General features: G+C 39.5%; 1 protein-coding gene and 1 pseudogene across 1 annotated transcript in view; one reads left to right on the top strand and one right to left on the bottom strand.

Moving 5' to 3' along the window:
* The window catches only part of schip1 (schwannomin interacting protein 1), a 42,592-nt gene extending 31,277 nt beyond the window's left edge, over positions 1-11,315 (bottom strand). Inside the window, exons 1-2 of the mRNA XM_065281693.2 lie at positions 11,110-11,315; positions 4,870-5,475 (exon numbers count right to left, since the gene is read on the bottom strand). Coding sequence (XP_065137765.1) covers positions 4,870-5,475; positions 11,110-11,115 — 612 coding nt within the window. The 5' untranslated portion in view covers positions 11,116-11,315. The remainder of the gene's footprint in view (positions 1-4,869; positions 5,476-11,109) is intronic.
* A 4,022-nt stretch (positions 11,316-15,337) lies between these two features.
* On the top strand, positions 15,338-19,108 carry LOC135770286 (uncharacterized; annotated as a pseudogene).
* Positions 19,109-25,968: the final 6,860 nt, after the last annotated feature.

The following is a 25,968-nucleotide window of genomic DNA, read 5'->3' as shown; positions in this document are numbered from 1 at the left end:
GACGCGAAGCGGAGCTGCCTCTACATTATCCCGCTTATTACACGGCTACTTGTCACATAAGAAAAAAAACGGACATGAATATGAATTTGAAACATTTTATTGGCATATTTGTTTTAAATTAACATTTTTATCCTTCCGCGAAACTTTGCACAGATGCATAAAATGATCGTAATACCTTATTAAGATCCTCTGCTTCATACTTGTCTGTCTCCATTTTTTTTCTCTTTTAGCCAGTCTTTGAGAAGTTTTAATGCCCATTCTGTATTTTTTTGTGTGTTGGCTTCGTAGCTGTCATGCTCTATTTTGTCAAGTTCAGTCTCAGTAAGCTCTCTGTGTCTTGTCGTGGTTGTCCAGTGTTTGTCACAAGATGGCGCCAAACAGTATTCTTTATTGATCTTTATTGGCGCGGAGCGATTTTACTCGTACAAGTAGTACCGGCTATGCGTTATTACTTTGGAGCGGTTATTATTTGAAAAGAACGAACCTGCAAATGTCTCAACTGACCAATCAGAATCAAGCATTCCAGAGAGCCGTGTAATAAGTTGTGTGTGCCTAACTGTGATTTAGCCATTATTACTCACCCTGCGTCCCAATCTGCATACTATCCATTCTAAATAGTATATAAAATTAGAATTGGTATGTCAGAAATCATAGTATGTTAAAATGAGTATCCATAAAGTTTCCAGATGGTCTACTGTTTAATAATAAGGCCACATACCTATGTAGAAAACAATTTAACAATTATTTCAATGCATTCATTGGCACCTTTAAAGGAGACACATCATGCTAAATCCACTTTCTTGGCTCTTAAATGCATTTTGATGTATATTTGTAGTGTTTATAAGTACATAAAAGTTGAAATTAGTCTCTTCAGGTGCTTTGTTGATATCTTTATATTCTTTTTTGGTCATATTTTCCAACCTGTTCTGATTTTTCTATTATCTATTAAGTTTTTTGAACAATTACGTCACAGTATTTGCAGCGGAACTGCCAAATAAGGACATCGACTCCCAGCCCAACACTTCGAGCAATCCGCCATTTTTTATTTCTCGCTGCGATATTGTAGTCCAAACTCAAGGATGCAGAAGTTACGAGAGAGTAAGAAATGTACCCACATCTGTGGGTAAAGTCATTTTTGTGTGCCCGAAGCACTTCAAGGATAACTACTTCACCAATCTCCGCCAGTATAAAGAAGGATTTGCCGATAGACTTCGTCTGATTGAGGGGTCAATTACTTCTATCTTTGGAGACGACGAGCAGAGCACTTCAGTAAGCTGTAAATAACTTTACTGTTTTTAAAGTACACGGTTGTCATGGTTTAGCAGTGCTGTTTCTCAATCCGAAGGCTGCAGCATGCGGAGATCGCTTTTGGTCATCAAGCCTGGTTTAAGTTAACTGATCATTACATTTGCAAGTCATGAACATATTACAACAACTTACGATTAACTAAGAATAATAGTCAACTTTATAATTGTTATTATTTTGAAATAAGACAGCCTTGATGACGTATGCAGCCTGGAAATGCGACCTCCGGAGGCTGCAGCCTCACACCATTGCGATACCTCCATATGAAGACGTTGTTCTGCAGGTTCGTCGTCTTCATTTTCCTCTCGCTCCGTTTCTGACTCTGGCTCGAACATATAAGGCTGGACGGACAAGTCTTCCGTTGTTGACATTTTGTGAATAACGAGTGAATAAAAAGTTTCTGTGCCGCTAGATAATAGTATCTCTGCTATAAAACTACAAAAATGGCCGAACAGGGTGGAGTTTAACCGAGTGTCACCTCTGCAACCTGGAGAGGGGGCAGGGTATGACGTGCATTTAAAAAGACATCACCAAAATGAGTTGCTCTCAGATGCACATCAGAAAAGGCGTAGAAAGGGGCCTGTGGGGCTATAATAATGAGGAATTCAGACCCAAGCATTGCAGATCCGCTTTATATAGACCACAAATAGATGATTTATATGTAAAGAGAACAGATTTAAAAGCATGATATGTCTGCTTTAAGGATCACTTCTGTTTTGCGTTAGTATGTCCCAGTGTGCATCCTGTGTTGTTCTGCACTCAAAAGTATGTACTTTACCGACACAAATACAGTTCATACTATCAAGGGCATAGTATAAGTAGGTGAATTGGGACGCAGCTTCAGACTCTGTTCGCAATACTTATTTAATAAGACCCCTTATAACTTAATACCTAATTAGATCACTAAACCAATATCACTAATTGTGTTACTCATTCAACTATGGAGACGAGTTATGTTTACAATAAGTGATGTGTAGAGTAACAGAGTGAAAAGATTTCAGTGTCACATCATGTGTTTGTACTACACACATGCTCATTTCAACAATGTTTTAAGACAGAATCTCACTGAAGATTGTTTTAGCGGCTCAAAGGTCACCTGTTTGAATTCCAATGAACACACACAATAATAAAATGTATAGCTTGACTGCACAAGCGTCTGCATATGCATAAATGTAAATTATTGTTTGTCTGTAAAAGTTGTAAAATGATTGATTGTGTAAAGTTCAGGATGTCCACTGGCATCTGCTGATGATGAGAAATATCTGAAGGACAACCACCCCCAACATTCCTCATGTTCACTTCAGCTGATAACACCAGATAACACCAAATTCCTTCCCAAGTCACTTAATTACAACCACCATCTTGGTATCATCCCTGTAAAGCTGTTGTATAGGAAAGAGCAACAGACAGACTGCAAAACAGTTGATCAAGATGAGATGACCCATCAACAATGATTTCAATCAATAATAAAATGTGACAACAAAGGGACATCGTTTTCTAGAGCTGTAATATTTGGCAGTATTATTTGTCATTGAATATGATTAATACTGTCTCTGAAGAACAAAGACACAGAGATCTTATATAAGTTATAGCCTCAAATCAGTTTGTTTGCATAATAAATATGCCATTAAGTCCTGCCCCTGTTTCTTTCCTGGTTTTAAAGAATCCGTAGAATAAAAAGCAGTGCCGCAGTACATTACACACTCATCTCACACAACACAGTGAGCAGCAGCGCCATCTGCTGACTCTATACACACATCACATACACGACACACATATTCACTAACCTATGGAGGCTGAAAAATGACTTAAACTTGTGTTAATAAATAAATACATAAATAAATGTAGAAATAAATAAATAAATGAGTAATAAATGAAATGAATAAATAAATACATAAATAAATGAGAAATAAAAGAATGTAGACATAAATACATAAATAAATACATATTTTGTTTTGTTAAAATTATCAACTTTTATGTTATTATTTTTGCACTATTTCTGTTATACTGCATTTGTTTCTACATTTATTTATGTATTTCCACATTTATGTATGTTTTTCTACATTTATTTATTTTTAAATTTATTAATTTCTGTATTTCTGTTTGCGTATATGTTAATAAGATAGGATTGGTTAAAAAGGATTGTTGTTATGGAAGTTTTTTTAGCCGATTTAAAATTAATTAAATGATAAAATAAAAATAAAATAGCAAAATATGTCCCAAAATTCAGATTTAATTTATGTTCTCTTTTATTTATTGGTTTTCATTTTCAACTTGTATGCAATTCTATGTTAACTCATTACCCGCCAGCAATTTTTTTTTCTTTTTGCCCGTCAGCATTTGCCTTCCAGGAAAATTTTCACAAAAGTTTCACAAATTGTCTTCCAGGAAAAATTTCTTCTAAAAATACGCAAACATACAATTGTATCAAATGAAAGAACATACCCTCTGCTTTCAAACAAACAATAAACAAACAAACAAAACAGGCAACCGTTTCATCCTATCTATATTTTTTTCTCTGCTTATAAACTCTTAAATATGGGTATTTGTCTTCAAAAATATTTTTTTTGCAAAAAGCTCAAATAATTGCATTTTTGTGAAGGAAGTTTTTTATATTGGGTAAGTGTGCATCTAGTGGACAATCGCGATATTACAGATAACCATAAATTTCCTTTGGTGTGTAGGTGTGTATTATTACATTATTACAAAATGTACATCTCACAAAGTTAAAGATGGTGCAAGATATCGTCTCCAAGTAAATTTCTTTTTTCTGGACTACAACAAACACACGGATTGTATAATCCATTTAAAAACGTCATACTCTATTATATATGCCAGTGCTAAACATAGATCATAAATATGCGGTACCTTGTGTTATGATTATTTAACATTAAGTCATGTTCTGATCCACCTGCTATTGTGTATTTTGTATTAAGGTTTAATGAAGTCTTCTTTTTCTGTAATAAATCTCAGTTATGTTCTCAGAGAGGATGTGATCACAGCAGCGGTGAGTTGAAGTAAATGACCATATGCTTGATTAAGTCTCTACTAACAGCCTGTGTTGAATATGCATACACATGGCTCCAGTTGAATTATTATGTCTTATTTATAAAACGTTTTTTAATGTAACAATAAATTGACAGTAATTTGAACAATAAAATATTTGTTTTATTTTAATGTAATTTACTGTTGTTTTCAGGACTAACAAGTAGCAGCTGTAATATTAAGACTCGCACATCCCAATCACACACGCAGTCACACACACACACACACACACACACACACACACACACACACACACACACACACACACACACACACACACAGGTTACCATGTTTTGTGGGGACATTCTATATACGTAATGGTTTTTATACTGTACAAACACCTTTTTTCTGTGATTAAGCAAATGTTTTGGGTGTTATTTCATAAAATGTAGTTTTTCTATGTGTGCCTGCTATTGGTCAGAAAAAAGGCTAGTCCTTGATCTCAACCCCACTGTTATGTTATATCTAAACATTACATGCTCTGCAACAGCCATCAATGATATTAACAGACGGACTCACATAGGTGGAGTTGCTTCGAGTCAGGCCGTGGTTCTGCTGTCGTTCTCTGAACTGCAGACCTGCGAGGTGTCTCTCCAGAGCCGCCCAGTCCATGGCAGGAAGTTGACTTTCCTCCAAACATTCTTCTCTGCATCCTCCCAGCCCACATCCCGCCTCTCCAGCTTCCCGTCTCATGACGGCACTCTCACGGTCAGGTCTGCTTAAGGTCTTACTTTTACAAAAGCCGGGTGACAGCGGGTGGTCAAAGAGCTCTATCAGATTACCGTTCTGTTTACGCTCCTTGGACACGCAGTTAACCAACGGGGGCGCAGGTGACTCGACCTTTTGCAATTCCTCGGCCAAGTTGCGGCTGTCAATGGATTCGTGGAACATTCCAGTGTGGTTATAGTCCTGTTGCCGGTCGTCATATTCTCTCTCCCAGTCCAGCAGTACTCTCCTCCGGTACGGCTGGCAGTCTTCATCTTCCTCATAGTCGTCCAGACCGGCCAGATCCAGACTGGGAGAAGATTTGTATTCAGAACATGGCGTCACCTTGTTGGAGTTGTTCTCAGAACTGGAGCGACTGGAACCATCACTGCCCAGGTCCATGCCATCCTCTCTGTAATCCTGTATAAAAGACATTAAAGACATAAAAAAAGAATTTAATAAATGTATCACCTCATACTGATTTTTCTTGATTATCGTAAAAAATAAAACGCTATCAGGGGACGGCAGGTATGTAAATGTATAAACATCACAGCGTCAGAAAACAAACACTTTATGATCATATTCACACGATGTAACACGACCTTATTGTGTTTCTGTCCTATATTATGTGTATACTGTTTTATTGTACTGTTTTGCATTCTGATTTTGTTCTTCTTTAAACATTCTGTGTGTCAAACATCAGAGAGACCCCAAACTGTCTAGTGTATGCCCCGCAATCACATCTAAGTAACACATATGTATCCATCCATATAAAAGTTCCTTTAAAGGAATATCCTTGGGTTAAGCTTTTGCTACATAATGTTGATTAGCACAAAAACAATCTTAACCCTTGAAAAAAAGGTTTGATCAACATTAACTCTCAACATGACTCTCTATGGTCGTTAAAAATCCCAGGATGTCATTCAAAAAAGAGTAGGGGTGTGCCCCGGCATCCTGGCCAAAACTTGCCCGTTGGCCTACAAATCACCCCCATATTCTAATTGGCTATATCACTCGGTCTCCTCTTCACTAATAAGCTGGTGTGTGGTGGGCTTTCTGGCGCAATATGGCTGCCGTCGCATCACCCAGGTGGATGCTGCACATTGGTGGTGGTTGAGGAGATTCCCCCATTCATATGTAAAGCGCTTTGAGGTCTGCAGAAAAAGCGTATATAAATGTAACTAATTATTATTATTAATTATTATTAGGCAATGTTGTTTTTATTTTGTTATTTTCTTCACTTAAAAAGTTTGTGGACGTCATTTAATACACAAAACATCCGGTTGGTGAAGCTCTTTCACTCTCATTGGCTCAGTTCCATCAAGAGGTGTAAATAAATCAAACATATTTTATATTTATGGTTTGGGGAGGCTGAGGTTGAATGGCTCAGGAGCAGTAAAACAATGACACACAACTGAAGATCGTTTTGAAACAAAGGTTGGTTTTGACAAACTTCCCCCATCAGTTTGAATCAATTAAAGTATGGTATTTAGTATACGTTTTGTAGTGTATAACTTTAAGGGCCCTATTTTAACGATCTAAGTGCATTGTCTAAAGGGCACGGCGCACGGTCTAAACGGGCATGTCCGAATCCACTTGGTTGTTCCTATTCTCGTAATGAGTTATGGGTGTGTTTTGGGGGTTACGTGCAATAAACCAATGAGAGTCTCGTCTCTCATCCCCTTTAAAAGCCAGTTGCACTTGCACTATGCCGATTCCCTATTTAGACAGTGGAAGAAGTCCACCAGTCCACCAGATTGATGTTAAAATAATAACGTTGTTTTTATTTGTATTGAATTTTTTTTAATAAAGCCTAAAAGTCGTTTTCTTTCAGTCATGGAAGTAAAATTAACAGGCTTTTAATTGATGTAAATGTATAGATAGCCTACATGATTTGAAAAGCATTGCTTAAAAAAGGTTTGTTGCTTAAAGGAACACGCCCAGATTTTGGGAATTTAGCTTTTTCACCGTATCCCCCAGAGTTAGATAAGACCATACATACCTTTCTCATCTCTGTGCGTGCTGTAACTCTGTCTGACGCAGCCCCTGCTAGCTTAGCTTAGCACAAAGACTGGAAGTAAATGGCTCCAGCTAGCATACTGCTCCCAGTAAGTGACAAAATAACGTGAAAATTTTTCTATTTGTGTTGTGATTTTTATAGTCACACCGTGTACAAATAACAAGGTCATAGGCACATAGGCACAATATCTTTTAACAGTATACATACTGGGAACTATATTCTCAGAAGGCGAAGCACTGCTACTTGGCGGAGTGATTTGCACAACTCTGACCGAACTTTCTGCTCCTCACCAGGGGCTTCTCGGGTCCTGTGAGCAAATCACTCTGCCAAGTAGCAGTGCTTCGTCTTCAGAGAATATAGTTCCCAGTATGTATACTGTTAAAAGATAGATGTGTCTCATATCACCTTGTTATTTGTACATGGTGTGACTATACAAATCACAACACATAAATAGGAAAATGTTCACTTATTGGGAGCAGTATGCTAGCTGAGGCCATTCTTTTCCAGTCTTTGTGCTAAGCTAGCGGGGGCTGCGTCAGATAGAGTTACAGCACGCACAGAGATGAGAAAGGTATGTATGGACTTATCTAACTCTGGGGGATACGGTGAATAAGCTAAATTCCCAAAATCTGGGCGTGTTCCTTTAAAAAAACAATGTGGCGGGCTGAAACTAGCGAAAAACACTTGCATCGTGCTTTGCACTGCATTGCTCCGGGTGTATGATAGGTCCCTAGATCTTCAATAGCCTTCAAGATAATTAACTATTTAAAAATAAGATTCTGTCTATCAAGACTTAATCTGCTGTTATCTTTAGGGTGTTTTTACTTTAACTTGCCCATATATAAAAACTGTGATGATCATTTAGTTAAAAGCTATAATGAGGGGCAAATTTCTACAATTTTTTATATTCCAATAACGTTATAAACTGAAAAACATGTATACCATGAAATATACTGTTACCGTGAGATAAAATTACTCGGTTCGAGAAATAGATTTTCGTTTTGTAATTGTTATTCTGCAAAATTAATAGTCTTTACAGTAGTTTTCTGTATTTATAGTGATGATGTGTTTAGATTGTAGTTATTTTGAACAACTTGCCTTGTACACAATAAGTGTTATGGCTATAAGGCTAAGTTATAAGTGTACAGGTTTGGTGTATTTTGTGTTGTTTCACTATACTGTAAGGTTAATACAAATGTCAAATTGTGTATATATATATATATATATATATATATATATATATATATATATATATATATATATATCTCAATTATATATATATATCAATTGTATCACTCACCGGCCACTTTATTAGGTACACCTGTCCAACTGGGTGTTAATGCAAATTTCTAATCAGCCAATCACATGGCAGCAACTCAATGCATTTAGGCATGTAGACATGGTCAAGACGATCTGCTGAAGTTCAAACCGAGCGTCAGAATGGGGAATAAAGGTGATTTAAGTGACTTTTAAAGTGGCATGGTTGTTGGTGCCAGACGGGCTGGTCTGAGTATTTCAGAAACTGCTGATCTACTGGGATTTTCACACACAACCATCTCAAGGGTTTACAGAGAATGGTCAGAAAAAGAGAAAATATCCAGTGAGTGGCAGTTCTGTGGGCGCAAATGCCTTGTTAATGCCAAAGGTCGGAGAAGAATGGCCAGACTGGTTCGAGCTGATAGAAAGGCAACAGTAACTCAAATAACCACTCGTTACAACCGAGATATACAGAAGAGCATCTCTGAACGCACAACACGTCCAACCTTGAGGCGGATGGGCTACAGCAGCAGAAGACCACACCGGGTGCCACTCCTGACAGCTAAGAACAGGAACATAAAGCTACAATTCACACAGGCTCACCAAAATTGGACAATAGAAGATTGGAAAAACGTGGCCTGGTCTGATGAGTCTTGATTTCTGCTGCGACATTCAGATGGTAGAGTCAGAATTTGGCGTCAACAACATCAAGGCAGGATGGATCCATCCTGCCTTGTATCAATGGTTCAGGCTGCTGGTGGTGGTGTAATGGTGTGGGGGATATTTTCTTGGCACACTTTAGGCCCATTAGTACCAATTGAGCATCGTGTATTGTTTCTGACCATGTTCAGCCCTTTATGACCACAGTGTACCCATTCTCTGATGGCTACTTCCAGCAGGATAAAGCCCCATGTCATAAAGCGCAAATCATCTCAGACTGGTTTCTTGAACATGACAATGAGTTTACTGAACTCAAATAGCCTCAACAGTCACCAGATATCAACCCAATGGAGCATCTTTGGGATGTGGTGGAATGGGAGCTTCGTGCCCTGGATGTGCAGCCGACAAATCTGCAGCAACTGCGTGATGCTATCATGTCAATATGGACCAAAATCTCTGAGGAATGTTTCCAGTACCTTGTTGAATCTGTGCCACAAAGGATTAAGGCAGTTCTGAAGGCAAAAGGGGTCCAACCCGGTACTAGTAAGGTGTACCCAATAAAGTGGCCTGGTATATATATATACACACACACACTCACATTCTGGTTTCCATGTTTTGTGTGGACATTCCAAAGACTTAATGGTTTTTATACTATACAAACTGTATATTGTATTCTCTTTCCCAAACCCTAACCCCAACCTTCACAGAAAACTTTTTGATACCTTAGATTTCAAAGAAACATCATCCTGTTTGATTTATATCCTTGTTTCCACATGGGGAACTCAAAAGGTCACAAAAATACTGGTGTTCCTATCACATGGGGAAAATTGGTTTTTATTTTTATTTAAGCTATTATGCATAGATTGTAAACAATATTTAAACATTTAAACAGCCTTTATAATTGTGCAAATAACATTTGAAGTAAAAACTAATACAATTTAACGAAAAATTAAGTCAAAAATGTAAAAAAATAATGAGGGTATCCTTTCCAAAGGAGGACTTTAACGCATTGTTATATTCCATAGTCCTGGTGGCATTAAAAGTCCTTTTAATGTTTTAAAATAAATATTCATTTGAACCTTTAAAGGGGTGATACTGGGCTTCATCCGAGCCACTTGCATTTATGACTGAATCTACTATATAAAATAATACGATTTAAAAACTATGACCTTTAAAGAATTTGTTTTCTCAAAACATATTTTTTCTGTATTTTGATTTTTCTCCCACAGAATACTTCAAATAGGCCTACATATTCAATATCAATCTAATAAAATTTATTCATTAAAAAATATGTCTTATAGTTTCTTTCTCAAAATACACAAGAGTCGTCTGAAAGATCCTTTTTATATTTTTGCAGAAATTGGTTCTTTGGGCATTATAAGGGTTTATAACAAACTGAAGTCTCTGTCAGAGGAGTTCTGTGTTCTCGCGTGATTTCTCGAGATCAGGAGCTTAAATCTCACGCGTCATATAGTCGTGCTGTCAGCCTTATCTTTACTCTGTGTGATATATAATTTATCATAAAAAGATAATGTTTTAAAAGAAAGATTTAATCAAACACGAGTGAGCGTGCGTGCGTGCGATTTTCAGTGTTACACGCACGCGCAATCACGCCCAATCTGCCACAGCAGAATATTCATTTGACACATTCTTAGTTTTATAATTATTCTGTAATGATATCTGTATAACACATATAGATAACACAATATACTAATATATATCACACATAAGACACAAAGCCGACTATGTGTAAAAGTTAAAAATTTACAGTAATATAACACACTCTCATTAAATCTCTCTGAACACCATTCGTTTAAAACCATTGTCCTGTACTGAACGCACTGTATGAAATATAAAAGAAATATTAAATGTACTGTATGAAATATAACTGAATGGCTGCATGTTGCCCAGTCACTGTCAAATGATGTCATGCTCCTAAAATAAAGCAGAGACAGCTGATATCACAGCACAGCCAAACGCGAGCTTTAATAATACCCCTTTCACATTAAGGTCCGATGAGCTCAAGACGCCTCCAAAAACGCCCAATAACTAAACGCCCAACACATCAGCTGAAATAAATGTGTGAAAACATGTATGAGCATTAGATGAGAACTTACAGTCATCTTCTCTGATGGACTCTCTTTCTCTCATGACATGTTTATCTGACAGAGTGACGCTATATTAGAGCCGCTCACCGGTGAGAACCGCCGCCGCCGCCGAGCGGAGAACGACCGCGATGTAAGTCATGGCGGATCTCCGGTGCTCACAAACACAGCAAATAACACGCGCGCGCGCACACACAGAGACCGGTGCATCTCCAGCTTACAGAAGAGATAACAGACAGAGCCCCCCCCTCTCTCTTCCTCGCTCTCTCTCTCTCTCTCTCTCTCTCTCTCTCTCTTCCCGTTCCTCACTTTTCTCTCTCTCAGTACTCAAGAACGCCCTTTATCATCCATTAAAACTAAACAAATGATGGCCCAGCTCATGATTTAAGGAATAATTGAAAAGAGAATATTTGATTTATTGACACACATTTTTTTTAGCTTTTTTTTTGCTTAGTCTTTTATACTGCTGTTAGGTGAAGTTTGCATTTGTTGGAATTCAACAAACACTGGACTGAAATGGGCACAATATCATTTATTTTTACATATGGACAGGAAACATCCACAGCATAATTTATGTATTCATGGCAGGACATCTGCATGTTCACATTCATTCAAATTTTTTAAACAAAATGAATTCACCGATAAAAAAAACCCCAGCATAAATATTATTACTTACTCCCATTAGATTAAAAAAAAAATACATAAACTTTTTGTCGACTTTTGGTAGGACTACATGCATCTGATTACGCCATCCAAAAGACTCAACCAGACAAAAAGACAGGCTAAACAAACTTTAACTTGTGTAAACTTTAAAAATGTGTACAAATGTGTAATGATTAGACGCCAATCCTAAGGGTGCTCAGGAGCTCAAACAGCCATGAAAATTGTAGAGCACCCACAGAAGTGCACAAGATACGTCAGTATTATTTGGTGTGTTTAGGTGTGTTTGACTGCATGCAGCGTGTTGATTAATGATGAGCTCTCGCTTGCAGACTCACTGGACATCTGCTCCCTTTAACAGCCCCCGCTCACTGGACATGTGCTCCCTTAAACTGTCCCACTCACAGAACTCGTGCTCCCTTTAACCATCCCCGTTAATGCAGGATTTTGTAAGTACCGAGGTCCATATAAGTATTTTTCCAGGGCATGCACCCCAGGAAAAAATTATAATTTCTTTGCTTTCATATATGAATTTTAATACATCAGAAACCAAAGAATCAAATAACTTTAGATTTCAAACCATGTCAGTATGCAGAAGACTTGTGTTGGTCATTAGGAATACATTGTAATAATTATTTTACCATCCTGGGCACACTGGGCTGTGTCAGTAAAGTAAACATAAGCTAACTGAATATAGGATAATTTTAGTGAATTAACTAAAGGCTATCAATAATTAGTTTATTAAATTAATTCACAATATGCACACACTTATTATACACTTAATATGCTAAAATACAACATCAGTAATGCTTTGGTGGAACTAGAATTATATAAATGGGTGGGCCAAGGCAACTTCAGGGGGTCCATATCCCATGAAAGAAAACTGTAATTATTAAAAAGCATACGTGAATTAATGATTACTTTACAATACCCCACATTAGATAAATATTCATTTTGCCCTACATGCATTACTGCATGCATTATACTAACTGTACTGTATGTAAACATAATGCAAGGCTGAATTTTAAACTTTACATCTGATTAACTGTCTGTTAATGAAGCAAATGACTTCATGTTAACTGCAGTAACTAGTTGTTCAGGAATTCAAAATACCATGATAAACCTTAAAATTTCTTCAAATTGCAGAGCTCAACACTAGGAAGAAGTTACAGTCAGGACCAGTGGGTGATTTTTCTTCTTTTGCTATCTAATTAACTTTAATGACTTCAACAGGTACTGGTTATTAGGCTTTTAGATTGAATGCAACAAAATGTTTAAGCCAAAAGATGAACATGGGCTCATTTAAACCAAAGGTAGGTATATTTTGTACATATTAATCCCCTGGATCCCGCTACAAACATGATAATCTTATAGAACATGATGCATTATGTCTGTTATCCTATAATTGCCACTTTTGGACAGTGGCTATTTGTTTTTATTTAAATTAATCCATTTCTGAGCAATTCTGATGTATATATGTGTATATGTTTATGTATATGTAGCATATGTGTGGATATATGAGTTTATGTTGGTATGTATGTTGTTGGTAATGATTCAGTGTTTGTAATGGTTATACTGAAACTTCAAAGAATTTCAAACCAAACTGAAGGTTTTGGGGGGGAAAAGTGGAAGACTTGTCTAAATATCTGACAATAAGCTGTAAAAGTAGCTGATAGCGACAACAAGAAGCTAATGGAAAGTGTTGGTAGTCGCTCGTTCACAAACAACACATCACTTCTAGTCGACTCTCGAGTCGCTCTCATTCCAAAATGGCGAAAGTGTAGGGCTGCTGCTGGGCGCTGGTGTTGCAAAGGCACGTTCTATTGGCTTTCATTTCTTGTCAATATAAGTTCTTTGTTTAAACTCCGTGCACGTGCGCTACCGATGGATGAAGCGTTGTACCGCTCACGTGATGCGTCACGTTTTCAAGTTCAAGCTTCGCAGCAGTCCAGTACAACACAGTGAATCTAATCATTATACAGTAAAAAGATATCTTTAAGAATTAAAAGGTAGCATTGAATTTTTAATTTTGACAATTACTGCAGTTTCCAATTTCTCGTCATTACACTGCTGTATAAAAGCGAGCGCTTGATTACTTACATCTTTCTTGCAATTCCACTAACTGCGCATCTGACCTCTGTGTTGCACCTCTGTCTGTCTGGTTTGATTTTATTGGTCATCTCTGAATATTTTTGACTTTATCTTACTTAATGGGGTGCAGCGCAGACCTGTGACATCACACTACCGCAAGCATACTGAGTCATTTACTATTGAATCAGTCTCGCGGTGCTAAGACATCACATGCCGATCGGTCTGCGCGGCACCACAAGAATCAAAACAAGCGCTGAGCGTTGAGTCAAATAAGACGAGCGTCAGAAAATGACCGAAGTCTGGACCTCAGGGACCTCAATGGTGAGTATGGCCATGGTCCCTTTCACAATAAGTAGGATTTCCCTCATCTAGTGAATTGTATTTTGCATTCAAACAAATAGTGCTCTCTAGCACCGATCACTTTTCCAAATACGTGTTGCCACTACGGTAGCCGTTATGTAATCACTGATCTCCTTGTTTGTTTCAGCTGGTTCACGTGTTCTGAACAAAAATGCTTTGCGGTAGGATAGTGCTTTCTGTCCCTTTCTGCTATTATAGTTTATCAATATGGTGAAATGACAAGGAAGCCTTCTAGGACTTACCCATTAAATGTAAACAAAGAGAGGAAATTCTAAGCTTACAAAGAAAAGTCAGATCTTCGGCAGAGGTAATTTGACGCCAATAAGTACATATTTATGAATAAAGACATTGATTTTGACTAATAAAATACTTGAGAAACTACACATTGTCCCTTTAACCGCCAATGCTCACGGTACATATTCTCCCTTTAACCGTCCCGGCTCACTGTACATGTGCTCCTGTCAGTCAAGCAAATAGAAATGACTGATGTTTATAGCATACAGTATAAATAAAGTATAAATGTGTGTATATTATGGATGTATTTACAAATCTTATTAAGGTTAGAACCGTTTTTAGTTCGTTTTTATGTTTTCTTTGAAAATAGATTTTGTGACTGTTTCATTTGTTTAGACAAAAGTTTTTTGATTTTGGTCAGTATATCCAGAAACAGTGTATCCATAAATAGACCTGTGTTTCCATCTCATGTTAGCAAGTCCATTCACACCTTTGGTTACCTGGCTTTTCTGGTAGCTTTCAGTAAATTTATTTGTTCTCGATAATGATTTATAAAACTTGTGAGAGATCTTTACCCTCAGATCTGACACAAAAACAGAACAGAGAAGCCTCAGGTTAAACCTTGTTTTATGACATGGTTGGTAAGATATCACTGGCAAATAGTTCAAATGAATTATTTTATAATGAATTTGATTTCCTAAAAAAGTATAAGTAGCATTTATGTTGGGCCAGTGTGCGGTTTATTGGACCTACCCGGAAACACGCTGGCAAATGGGGCTCCGGTGAAGCTAGGTGGGCCAATCACCCGCCTAGTGGTTAAATATGATTACAGAAACATTCATGGATAACATTCAGACAGGTTTGGAAGTAGAAGGTGTCTCCCCCCCAGACGAATATGACACTGGACAACTCAAGCCGAAAGGACGTTGCCCAGCTGACCCCCCTTCTTACAACCAAACACAGTACAAAGATAGGTTCATGGAATGTTAGAACGATGTATCAAGCCGGTAAAGCATCTCAGATAGCAGCTGAAATGAAACAGTACAACCTCTCCCTGATAGGACTCGGTGAAACTAGGTGGACTCAATCAGGAAAAACACAACTTTCTAGTGGAGAAACAATAATATATGCGGGACATCAACAGGAAAATGCCCCACATTCAGAAGGAGTGGGACTAATACTCTCAAAAGAAGCAGCCAGGTCAATGATGGAGTGGGAGGCAGTAAATTCACGTATCATTACAGCAAGGTTCTATACCAAGACCAAGAAACTCACTATTATCCAGTGCTATGCACCTACAAATGAAGCAGAACAACAAACAAAAGACAACTTCTATGATGTACTACAACAAGTCATCCAGAAAGACATCATTATTCTGACAGGTGACTTTAACGCCAAGATAGGCCATGATAACATGGGCAAAGAGCACATAATGGGCAAACACGGTCTAGGGCAAATGAACAATAACGGAGAGCAATTCTCAGATTTCTGTGCATTTCATAATCTAGTTATAGGAGGCAGTGTATTCCCACACAAAAGAGTGCACAAAGCAACTTGGGTCTCTCCAGACCACAAAACTGAAAATCAGATAGATCACATTTGTATCAGCCAGAAGTTCAGGAGATCCCTCCTAGATGTCATGGTAAAAAGAGGCATGCGAGATCACATGCGGGAGAAGGACAAGGCAACACAAGGAGTGGATCACAGGAGATACTCTACAGAAAATAGAATTGCGCAAACAGGCCAAAACCACTCTCAACAATAGCAGCACAAGAACCACAAAAGTTAAAGCACAGCAAGCCTACATATTGGCAGACAAGCTTGCTAAAAAGAACATCAATAAAGATAAAAAAACTATTCCTTAACAACCTAGCAACCCAAGCAGAAGAAGCAGCAGCTCAACACAACATGAAGGAGCTTTATGATACCACACGGAAATTAGCAGGCAAATACAAAAGACCAGATAGGCCAATATTAGACAAAGATGGGAAAATACTCACTAAACAAGAAGATCAGATGAAGAGATGGGCCGAGCACTTCAGAGATATACTGAACAGACCCAGGCCAATTGAATCGGCCGATATCCCTCCAGCCGTACACTCCCTACAGGTTAATACCAACAAGCCCATTAAACAAGAAATAAGAAAGGCCATTCAAAAACTGAAAAACAATAAAGCCTGATGGAATCCCCCCTGAAGCCATCAAAGCAGACCCAGAGATGGCAACAACACTACTTCACCAACTCTTCAAACAGATCTGGGAGGACGAAAGGGTGCCAAATGATTGGACAGAGGGATACTTGGTGAAACTCCCCAAAAAAGGAAACCTAAAAGATTGTAACAACTACAGGGGCATCATGCTTACATCTGCGCCAGGGAAGATTTTAAGCAGGATTGTTCTGGAAAGACTATCAAAAGAATTGGACAAAAAGTTCAGAGAACAACAAGCAGGCTTCCGTCAAGACAGATCATGCACCGATCACAGTGCCACTCTCCGTATCATCATTGAACAGATCCTGGAATGGAATACATCCCTCATTCTCACATTCATCGACTTCCATAAAGCATTCGACAGCTTAGACAGAGAGACTTTATGGAGACTCATGGCACATTATGGCATCCCGAAGAAGTTTATAACCATCACCCAGCAGCTGTATTTAAAGTCATCCTGTAGAGTGATACATAACGGAAACCTCACAGGCAGCTTTACAATAGAGACAGGAGTCCGACAGGGCTGCTTACTGTCCCCTTTTCTCTTCCTTCTGTCAGTTGACTGGATCATGAAGGCAACCACAGCTGAACAAAATCTGGGTATTCAGCGGACAATGTGGTCCCAGTTAGAAGATCTGGACTTCACCGATGACATAGTCCTCTTGTCACACACCAACACACAAATGCAGACCAAACTCACAAAACTTGCCAGAAATGCAGCCACCACTGGACTTCACATCAACAAAACAAAAACCAAGGTGATGACCATAAACCACAAATAGATGCCATAAAACTGGATGGAGAGGGTCTAGAAGAGTAGCCTGACTACGTCAGACTTTGTACTTCCGCTAAATTTCATTACGCTTCTGTACTCAGTCTGAGATACCTCCCATTCAAACCGTTTTCCTCAGGTTTCAAAACAACCGGCGAATCAATGAACAGAGGGCGGGCTGAGAGCCGTGACGTAGACGCTAAGCGCCGAATGTACGGTTGTAGTTTGTAGTGGACATGGAGGCACAGAAAGCTATTTGCTCTGTTGTGGATAACCGGCACTTGCCAACTTAATCCCGAACAAGAAAAGTGTTTGTTAAACATTTTGAATGGAGATTATGTTGTTGCCCTACTCCCGACAGGTTTTGGGAAAAGTTTAATTTATCAACTATTATCGATCGTCAGCGAGAAACTGTGTGCAGCACAGCTTGACGTGCACAACAATCGATATCATGGAAGGAAATTTCATTGTTCACAGTTAATGGTGGAGGACGCGTGGGCAAACATTCTTTGGTGACGTTCCTGATTAACCAGAAAAAAAGGTAGGAAGATTTAATTTACATATGGTTATGGCTGTCTGGTGGAAGAGTTTGAGAGGAGAGAGGGGCGTTCCTCCACTTAGACGTGAGTGGAAAGACACCGTAAGGATAGTGTTCAACTAGCTCTGGCCCGATTTACTTTACATAATCTGCATAAGTCGTTCATAGCCATGTTAACTTCGGTATTTCGCTCGATGGGTTTGTTTTCACATCATGCGTGTGTTTTACAGCAGAAATTTGATGCGGCTGAGCTGGCGCATAACGCACATCATATCCAAACGTTATGTGATTGGCTTACGTTTAGACCAATGATTTTAAACTTCAGACAAGCCCCTCCCATGAGAAGGAAAACGATTGTCAATTATGCCCAGCCAGACTCTGTCTATGAAGCGAAGCAAAATAGCAGAGGATGGTTCTACCAGGCTACTAGAAGAGGTGGACACATATACATATTTAAGAAGCGTTGTTGGGAAGGATGGAGGTAGTGACAAAGACATACAAACAAGAATAGGGAAGGCAAGATCAGCCTTTCTAACACTTAAGCCAATATGGAACGCAAAATATATTTCCAAAAACACAAAACTTTGCATCTTCAATTCCAATGTTAAATCAGTTTTATTATATGGGGCAGAAACTTGGAGAACCACAAAAGCATCATCAAATAAGTTACAAACATTCATTAACCGATGCTTACGACACATCCTGGAGATTTACTGGCCTAACACCATTACAAATGAAGAACTCTGGCAAATCACACAACAAGAACCAATTGAAACTCAAATAAATCGCAGGAAATGGGGTTGGATTGGGCATACCTTCAGAAAACCATCTTCTAACATGACCAGACAGGCCTTAACCTGGAACCCACAAGGAAAAAGAAAGCCAGGAAGACCAAGAAACAGCTGGAAAAGGTCTGTTGAGGCAGAACTCAAGAAAGCAACATCATCTTGGAAGGAAGCAGAGAAGATCGCTCAACATCGAACCACCTGGAGAAAGTTCATGAATGACCTATGCTCCCCAAAGAGCAAAAGGGTGTAGAAGAAGAAAGAGTGTGCGGTGGTGTGTTGTGAGAAGGGTGTGGTGGGCCGCTTTAAGGGAAAAAGTCCTGAGCCACTTTTTGGTCCTAGTCCTCCCCTGATTTCCTGACCACCTTAACACAATCACACAAACATTAAAAAGTGGTATAAAAATATTTTTAATTCTGAATATAATTTTTTCAGGGTGTTAATGTTGACCCGATAAGCGAATGCTACTTTAGAAACTTAAATACCTTAGTTGCAAGTTTGAGGTAAAATACACTTGGGTTGTCCATGTCAAAACACTATATAAGCTGCAATTCAAATATTAAATAATGTTATGTCATTTGTATACTCTATCAATTAATGTTTGCTGCTTTAATCCAGATGAGTAGGCTATTGTATAGGGCAAATTTAGTATAGCAGGACTACCCAGTCTTACGCATTCCCTGTAAGACACACCTAAGCAATAGCCGTCATTTTAATGTCTCGTTTCAGTATAGACCTGATATATCCAGGCTATGTGTAGCCCACTTCTAGCCCAAGTAACATCGATTACAATGTATTTCGTTTAATTTCTTTTAAGTGTTTTATGCACTGTCTGTACGAAGGCACTATTTAGCTCATAAATAGACTGACTACGAATAACCCATGTTTAGCCTAGATTACCTTGAATTTAATTACATGTTGTTTTTGACTCCTGATTCTAGTAATTCGAGACATTCACGTGAAAATTCACGTCATCGCAGATGCTTCTGCGACTCCGCTGAGACTCCGCTCGCTTCCTGTAATCACGTCACTACTACAGCAAGTTCCTGATTGGTTAATTTTCCATCCACGCCGTGCCTACCATACGTATCGCGCCGCAGGATGCATAATCGCATCTTTGCATTGACTTGAACTCTACCGCGTCTGGTGTGAACCCTGCATTAGCCACGATTTAGCTCGTATTGAGACCGGCAACCCCACTGAGTAAGTCTGATTTTGGTCCACCTGCCGAAATCGAGTGAATCTAAATAACCAAAATTGTGTTACATTTTTTTTCTATTTTTGCCTACGCAAACGTTTGGGCTGCATGACATTAAATCATCAAATGCAACTTAACATCTGAATAAGCATTATTTTTGCTGTCACGCATAGTCAAATATTATTATTTCAAAGTTAAACAAAATGCAGTTACAACTCCTAACAGCTAGATGGCAGTGGTACCGAGACATGAAACACATGGCTTCCAGAAACACGTCCAAGTTGTAACAGTGACTGAAAAAGATCTGAAAGAGGTTATTGTCTTAGTGCAGGGGTGGGCAATTCTGGTCCTGGAGGGCCACAGTCCTGCAGAGTTCAGCTCCAACTCTAATCAAGCACACGTAAATTTCATTTGCAAGTGATACTGAAAACATTGATTAGATTTTTCAGGTGTGCTTGATTAGGGTTGGAGCTAAACTCTGCAGGACTGTGGCTCTCCAGGACCAGAATTACTCTCCCCTGCCTTAGTGTAAGCTTACGCTATAGCAGTGTTTCTCAACTTCGTTCCTGGAGGCCCAATGCTCTGCACATTTTGTATGTCTCTTTTATCTGACAGACTCAGTTCAGTTCAAAGAGATCTCTTCTAATAAGCTGATGATTTGAATCATGATTTGGTGTGTTAAATAAGGGAGACATACAAAATCTGCAGAGCAGTGGGCCTTCAGGAATTACGTTAAGAATCACTGCGCTATAGGACTGTGAAAGTAACTGAAGTGGTGTGGCGCTCACACTGCACAACAAGGTTCCTGTCATCTGCCACGAGCCAGAGGTTTTGCCGCAGACATTGAATATTCTGCCTGCGACAGCACGCTCCATCCAGTGGCCACGTAGACCAAGCTTGCCTTCATTTGTGCAACATGCATGGCATCTGCTTGATGCTGTTCCATCAAAAAGGAAACACCATGCAAGCAGACACAAAACCATGCAACAGCAGGCCCGGCTGGCTCAGTCGGTAGAGTATGAGACTCTTAATCTCAGGATTGTGAGTTCGAGCCCCACGTTGGGCGTGGCAGCTCCTTCTCTAGTTGGAGCTTTTCGTTGCAGCCCTGGCTTCCAGGCCTTGTGAACTCCAGGAAAATCTTGACCAAGGCGATTTGCGTTTCTGTTGCAAAAGTGGTTTCCCATGCTCTCCTATGTGCACGGTTGTGACCCAATCTTTGTGTTATCCTTTTCACAGATTGCCAGGAGGCCTTTGATGTGTCTTCCGTCATGCCACACTGCACATTTGTCTGTCTCTGTGGTGCAATCGGCTAGCGCGTTCGGTTGTTAACCGAAAGGTTGGTGGTTCGAGCCCACCCAGGGACGCTGAAAGCTTTTCAATGCCAAGCCGAAACCCAGTTGTAAACGTCACTAAAAGATGTCTGAAAGAGGTTATTGTCTTAGGGCAAGCTCACGCTACAGGACTGTGGGAGTAACTGAAGCGGTGTGGCACTCACACTGCATGACAAGGTTCCTGTCATCTGCCATGAGCCAGAGGTTTTGCTGCAAACCCTGAATATTCTGCCTGCGACCGAGTGCTCTGTCCAGTGGCCACGTAGACAGAGCTTGCCTTCACTTGTGCAACATGCAAGGCATCTGCTTTAAGCTGTTCCATCGAGAAGGGAACACCTGGCAATCAGCCACAAAACTGTGCATCTGCAGGCCCGGCTAGCGCTCCCTGCCACCTGTAAGTCGTGGTTATTCTTGGTTATGACAGCCAATCAAATTCCCCACTGAAACCAAGATTTGCAAGCAACGGCCAATCAGCATTCCCGGCTGAAACCAAGATTTGCAAGCGACGGCCAATTAGCGTTCCCGGCTGAAACCAAGATTTGCAAGCAATGGCCAATCAGCGCTCCTGGCTGAAACCAAGATTTGCAAGCAACGGCCAATCAGCGCTCCTGACTGAAACCAAGATTCGCATGCAATGACCAATCAGCGCTCGTATCGCTATCATGAACCTGTCTGCTAGTAACAACCAAGAATTGACCAATCAACGTCAAGAGCCCCCCAGAGCTTGCGAATTACGGTCGGAGAAACATTTTCAGGTAAGTCACTTTTTATCAACAAAAATAAAGTAGCTAATTTTTTAAAATTGTTTTAAACGAAAAACCTCTAACACAGACTAGCTTTGTAATTTAGGTAATTAATACAAACTAATAATTAAACATCAATTGTTATTTTATATATATATATATATATATATATATATATATATATATATATATATATATATATATATATGTATATATATATATATATATATATATATATATATATATATATATGTATATATGTGTGTGTTGTTGCAATCGTTATAACGTTACTGTAATCAAACTTATATGTTTCATAGATTTACCGAGCAATCAAAACAAAGTATAACGTTACAGTTTACTACATCTTTACTACAACTTCGTACACAGTAAGTTACATGCTTCTATTTTTAGTACAGTAGCAAATATTTTTTATTGTTTTAAACGAAACACCTGTACCGTTAGCCAGGCTAACATTAGCTTTGTAATTTAGGTCACTAATACAAACTTTTAATTAAACATCAATTGTTATTTATGATGTTGTTGTTGTTGTTGTTGTAATTGTTATACTGTAAGTTAATTTGTATGTTTTATAGATTCACAGAGCAATAAAGTATAACTGTAAGTTACTACAGCTTTACTACAGCTTTGTGCACAGTAAGTTACATGCTTCTATTTTTAGAACCTTTAAGTGTATTTTGATGCTAAACTTAGTTGTTTTAGCTAAATCAATTGTAAATGCATGATTTAAGGTTAAATGCTTTACTTGTAACATTATTAGAGCTTACTCTGGAATATAATGCTGATATGTTAGTCAACATTTTGAATCTGTTGGAAAAATATACATATATATTTATATACATAGAATAATATAAAATCAACACTGTAAGGTGATCATGAGTAAATATGTGCAATTTCTGCGTTATTAATGTGATTTTTTTTTGTCAAAACATGAAATATAAATAGTCAGAGTCAATATGTTTGTTATCAGTCATCAAAATAATATCAATCTATGCACTAGTTTTCTATTTTAGATGAGGGACTGTTATGAATGTTATGGAAGTGACAAAAAGACACACGTTTTTGAGAGAAAACATTTGTAGGATTTCAGTGAATTATTTTGCACAAACCAGAAGCCAAAAACAGAACAAATGGAGAAGGGATGACTCTTTTTTAGAACAAAAACAATGCATTTAAATGTAATTTTCATGTGTGCATTAAAGAGGAATATGTACTGTTATGGATGTGACAATTCTGAAATGGTTTTTATATGATTATAGCTGGATTACCAAATGTGTTTTCTGTTTCTCTGTAATATTTATATCTTTATTTTTTAATTCAGATGGAGCCTCGCTTCAGGAGATGGGCTGATGGCAGCCTGAATCTTTCGGACACACTGGAAGCAGCAAAGGTGAAGGAAGCCAACAAAGGAAAGCCTTACACAAGACCCCTGTCCCCGGAGGCTGTGCTGGACAAGGCCAAGAAAAGCTTAAGTCAGCACCATGGAGATCCAGCTAACAGAAAGCACCTGCTGGGTTTCTTTGAAATCCAGTTTGGTATCTTTCGTGGGCAAACATTCAGGTGGGTGGCAGAAAATGCACTAGGGTATGCTGCTTACCTGGTTGCATCTATGAAGAGGGACACCACAGGAGGCAGCAAAGACTCCCAAGAACATGCCCACAACAAGGGGAGTTTCAGGGAGTATATTGAGCTCTTTCCTTCTGGCAAAATTGCCATTGCCATGAAGGAAGAGCAGAATGATGCAAAAGCTTCCAAGCACGCTGCCCCTACTCAGCACGCTGCACCACCCAGCACGCTGCACCCACCCAGCACGCTGCCACCACCCATGTTTCCACTGCCTCTCTACGCTCCCTCTTGGTTGGGAAGTTGCCTGACCAAAGAACCCTGACCAAGACCATAAAAAAGATAGTTTCCCCCATCAAAAGCACACCTTGTAAGCAAACACTTATGTGTAAAATAGTTGGTTTGTTTTTAGTATTTGTTGCTGTTCAGGAGTCATGTTTAATTGTCCCGTGTTTTGTTTTGTAGCTTTGGCCCAGGCACGTGTGTTCAGGGCTGTAAACCAAGATCACACGACACCTTTAACTGTGGCTTTCTCTCTCTTACAGGTGGGCTGGTAGCAGTGGATACGGTGAGTACTTTTGCAGGTAACTGGTTCACAGTCTTCCTCTTTTAGAGGGCTCAGGGCTGTAACACAAGATCACACGGCACCTTTAACTGTGGCTTTCTCTCTCTTACCAGTGGGCTGGTAGCAGTGGATACGGTGAGTACTTTTACAGGTAACTGGTTCGCAGTCTTCCTCCTTTAGATGGTTCAGGGCTGTAACACAAGATCACACGGCACCTTTAACTGTGGCTTTCTCTCTCTTACCGGTGGGCTGATAGCAGTGGATACGGTGAGTATTTTTACAGGTAACTGGTTCGCAGTCTTCCTCCTTTAGAGGGTTCAGGGCTGTAACACAAGATCACACGGCACCTTTAACTGTGGCTTTCTCTCTCTTACAGGTGGGCTGGTAGCAGTGGATACGGTAGGTATTTCTCTGGCATCCAACTCGTACTTAATGGGACTTTGGATAGCCTATGGTGTATGCAGTGGATGGATTTACTCACAGACCTCCCGTGGTGAGATGGTTACTTGTGGTCTTTACCTCCAAGGCCTCGGTCACAACGAGGGGGTAGGATACTGTCACCGTCGAGCCGAACGCTGCCCTCTTCTCTCCGGACGTGTAGCTCCAAAGATCTGGACAGGGGCGCACCTTTGAAGAGGCTCCGTGACAGACAGGTTACTACACGCTACACTTTTACACACACTGTGCTTTCCTTCACATATACATCAGCACTCGAATCTCTACTCACGCAAAGGTCTGGGTCTTCTGTACCATTCAACACCGACTTCACTATCTCCACCACAGGGGCTCTCGATGCCACACCCTTCTCCACACTGAATCACTGCACAGCATAAGATTTATAAGCACTTCGCCCTCCGCACGGCGTCTTCACTCACGGCCGACTCACTATAATGGCTCCTGACAACGAATACACAGCACAACACTACACAACATCAAGTGTACACACACAGCAATGTCAAGATTCACCCACGACACACTTCAAGTGACAAATAGTAAGGTCAGGCCAAGATCTTCCCGGAGTCCGCTGTGGACCGGCGGGGCGTTGTAAACGAAAGCTGATGGTTGAAAGTAGCTATTACAATGATCCTCCTTCTTATAATGCTGTATTACCGGCTCGCCTACCACTCTGCTCCTTGACAGGGCCGCTATCTTCGTTCGCTGGGGTCTTACACAAACATGAGAAAACGTACTCTCAATAAATACATCCAACTGTAAACTCCTTATACTCACGGTAAGTTGTCACACTCTCTCCCTTGGTCTCCGTGGTATCCACACGGGCTAATTCCTTCCTTGTTTCAAATAATTCAGTCGTTTTTAGCCAGCGACTTCACTAAGAGTATGCATGTCAAAGATTCTCACAACATCAATAACTTTCAATATACTCAGCCAACGATTTCTCCTCTTCTTCTGTTTCCAGCTTACGTCACATTTATTCCTCCGTCGGTACACAACAGCAGCACAGTATCCACTTCACCACCGCATATGACAGCAACCACTGAACTAACACAGTCTCACCCCATGTCGTCAATATTTGACGACACTTGACCATTCGTCATATGTTGACGCGAAGGGTATACCTTTCGCGTCATTTTTTGACGAACTGGGGACTTCAATACTATTACGTCCGTTGCATTCTCTTTCCTATGTTCTTACCATTTTCGCGTCGGTTTAGGGTTAGATTACGCAAAATTAAACAGTGTACGTGAAATTAAACAGTTGTCACCTGGCGTTGGGGTTAGAGTTAGGTACGCGAAATGAAACAGTTGTCACCTGGCGTTGGGGTTAGAGTTAGGTTTGGGTAGG

Source organism: Paramisgurnus dabryanus, chromosome 8, assembly GCF_030506205.2.
Source record: "Paramisgurnus dabryanus chromosome 8, PD_genome_1.1, whole genome shotgun sequence".
NCBI classification, from domain to species: domain Eukaryota; kingdom Metazoa; phylum Chordata; class Actinopteri; order Cypriniformes; family Cobitidae; genus Paramisgurnus; species Paramisgurnus dabryanus.
The sequence above is the reverse complement of the archived record's forward strand: the minus strand, read 5'-3'. Positions and strand labels throughout refer to the sequence as shown.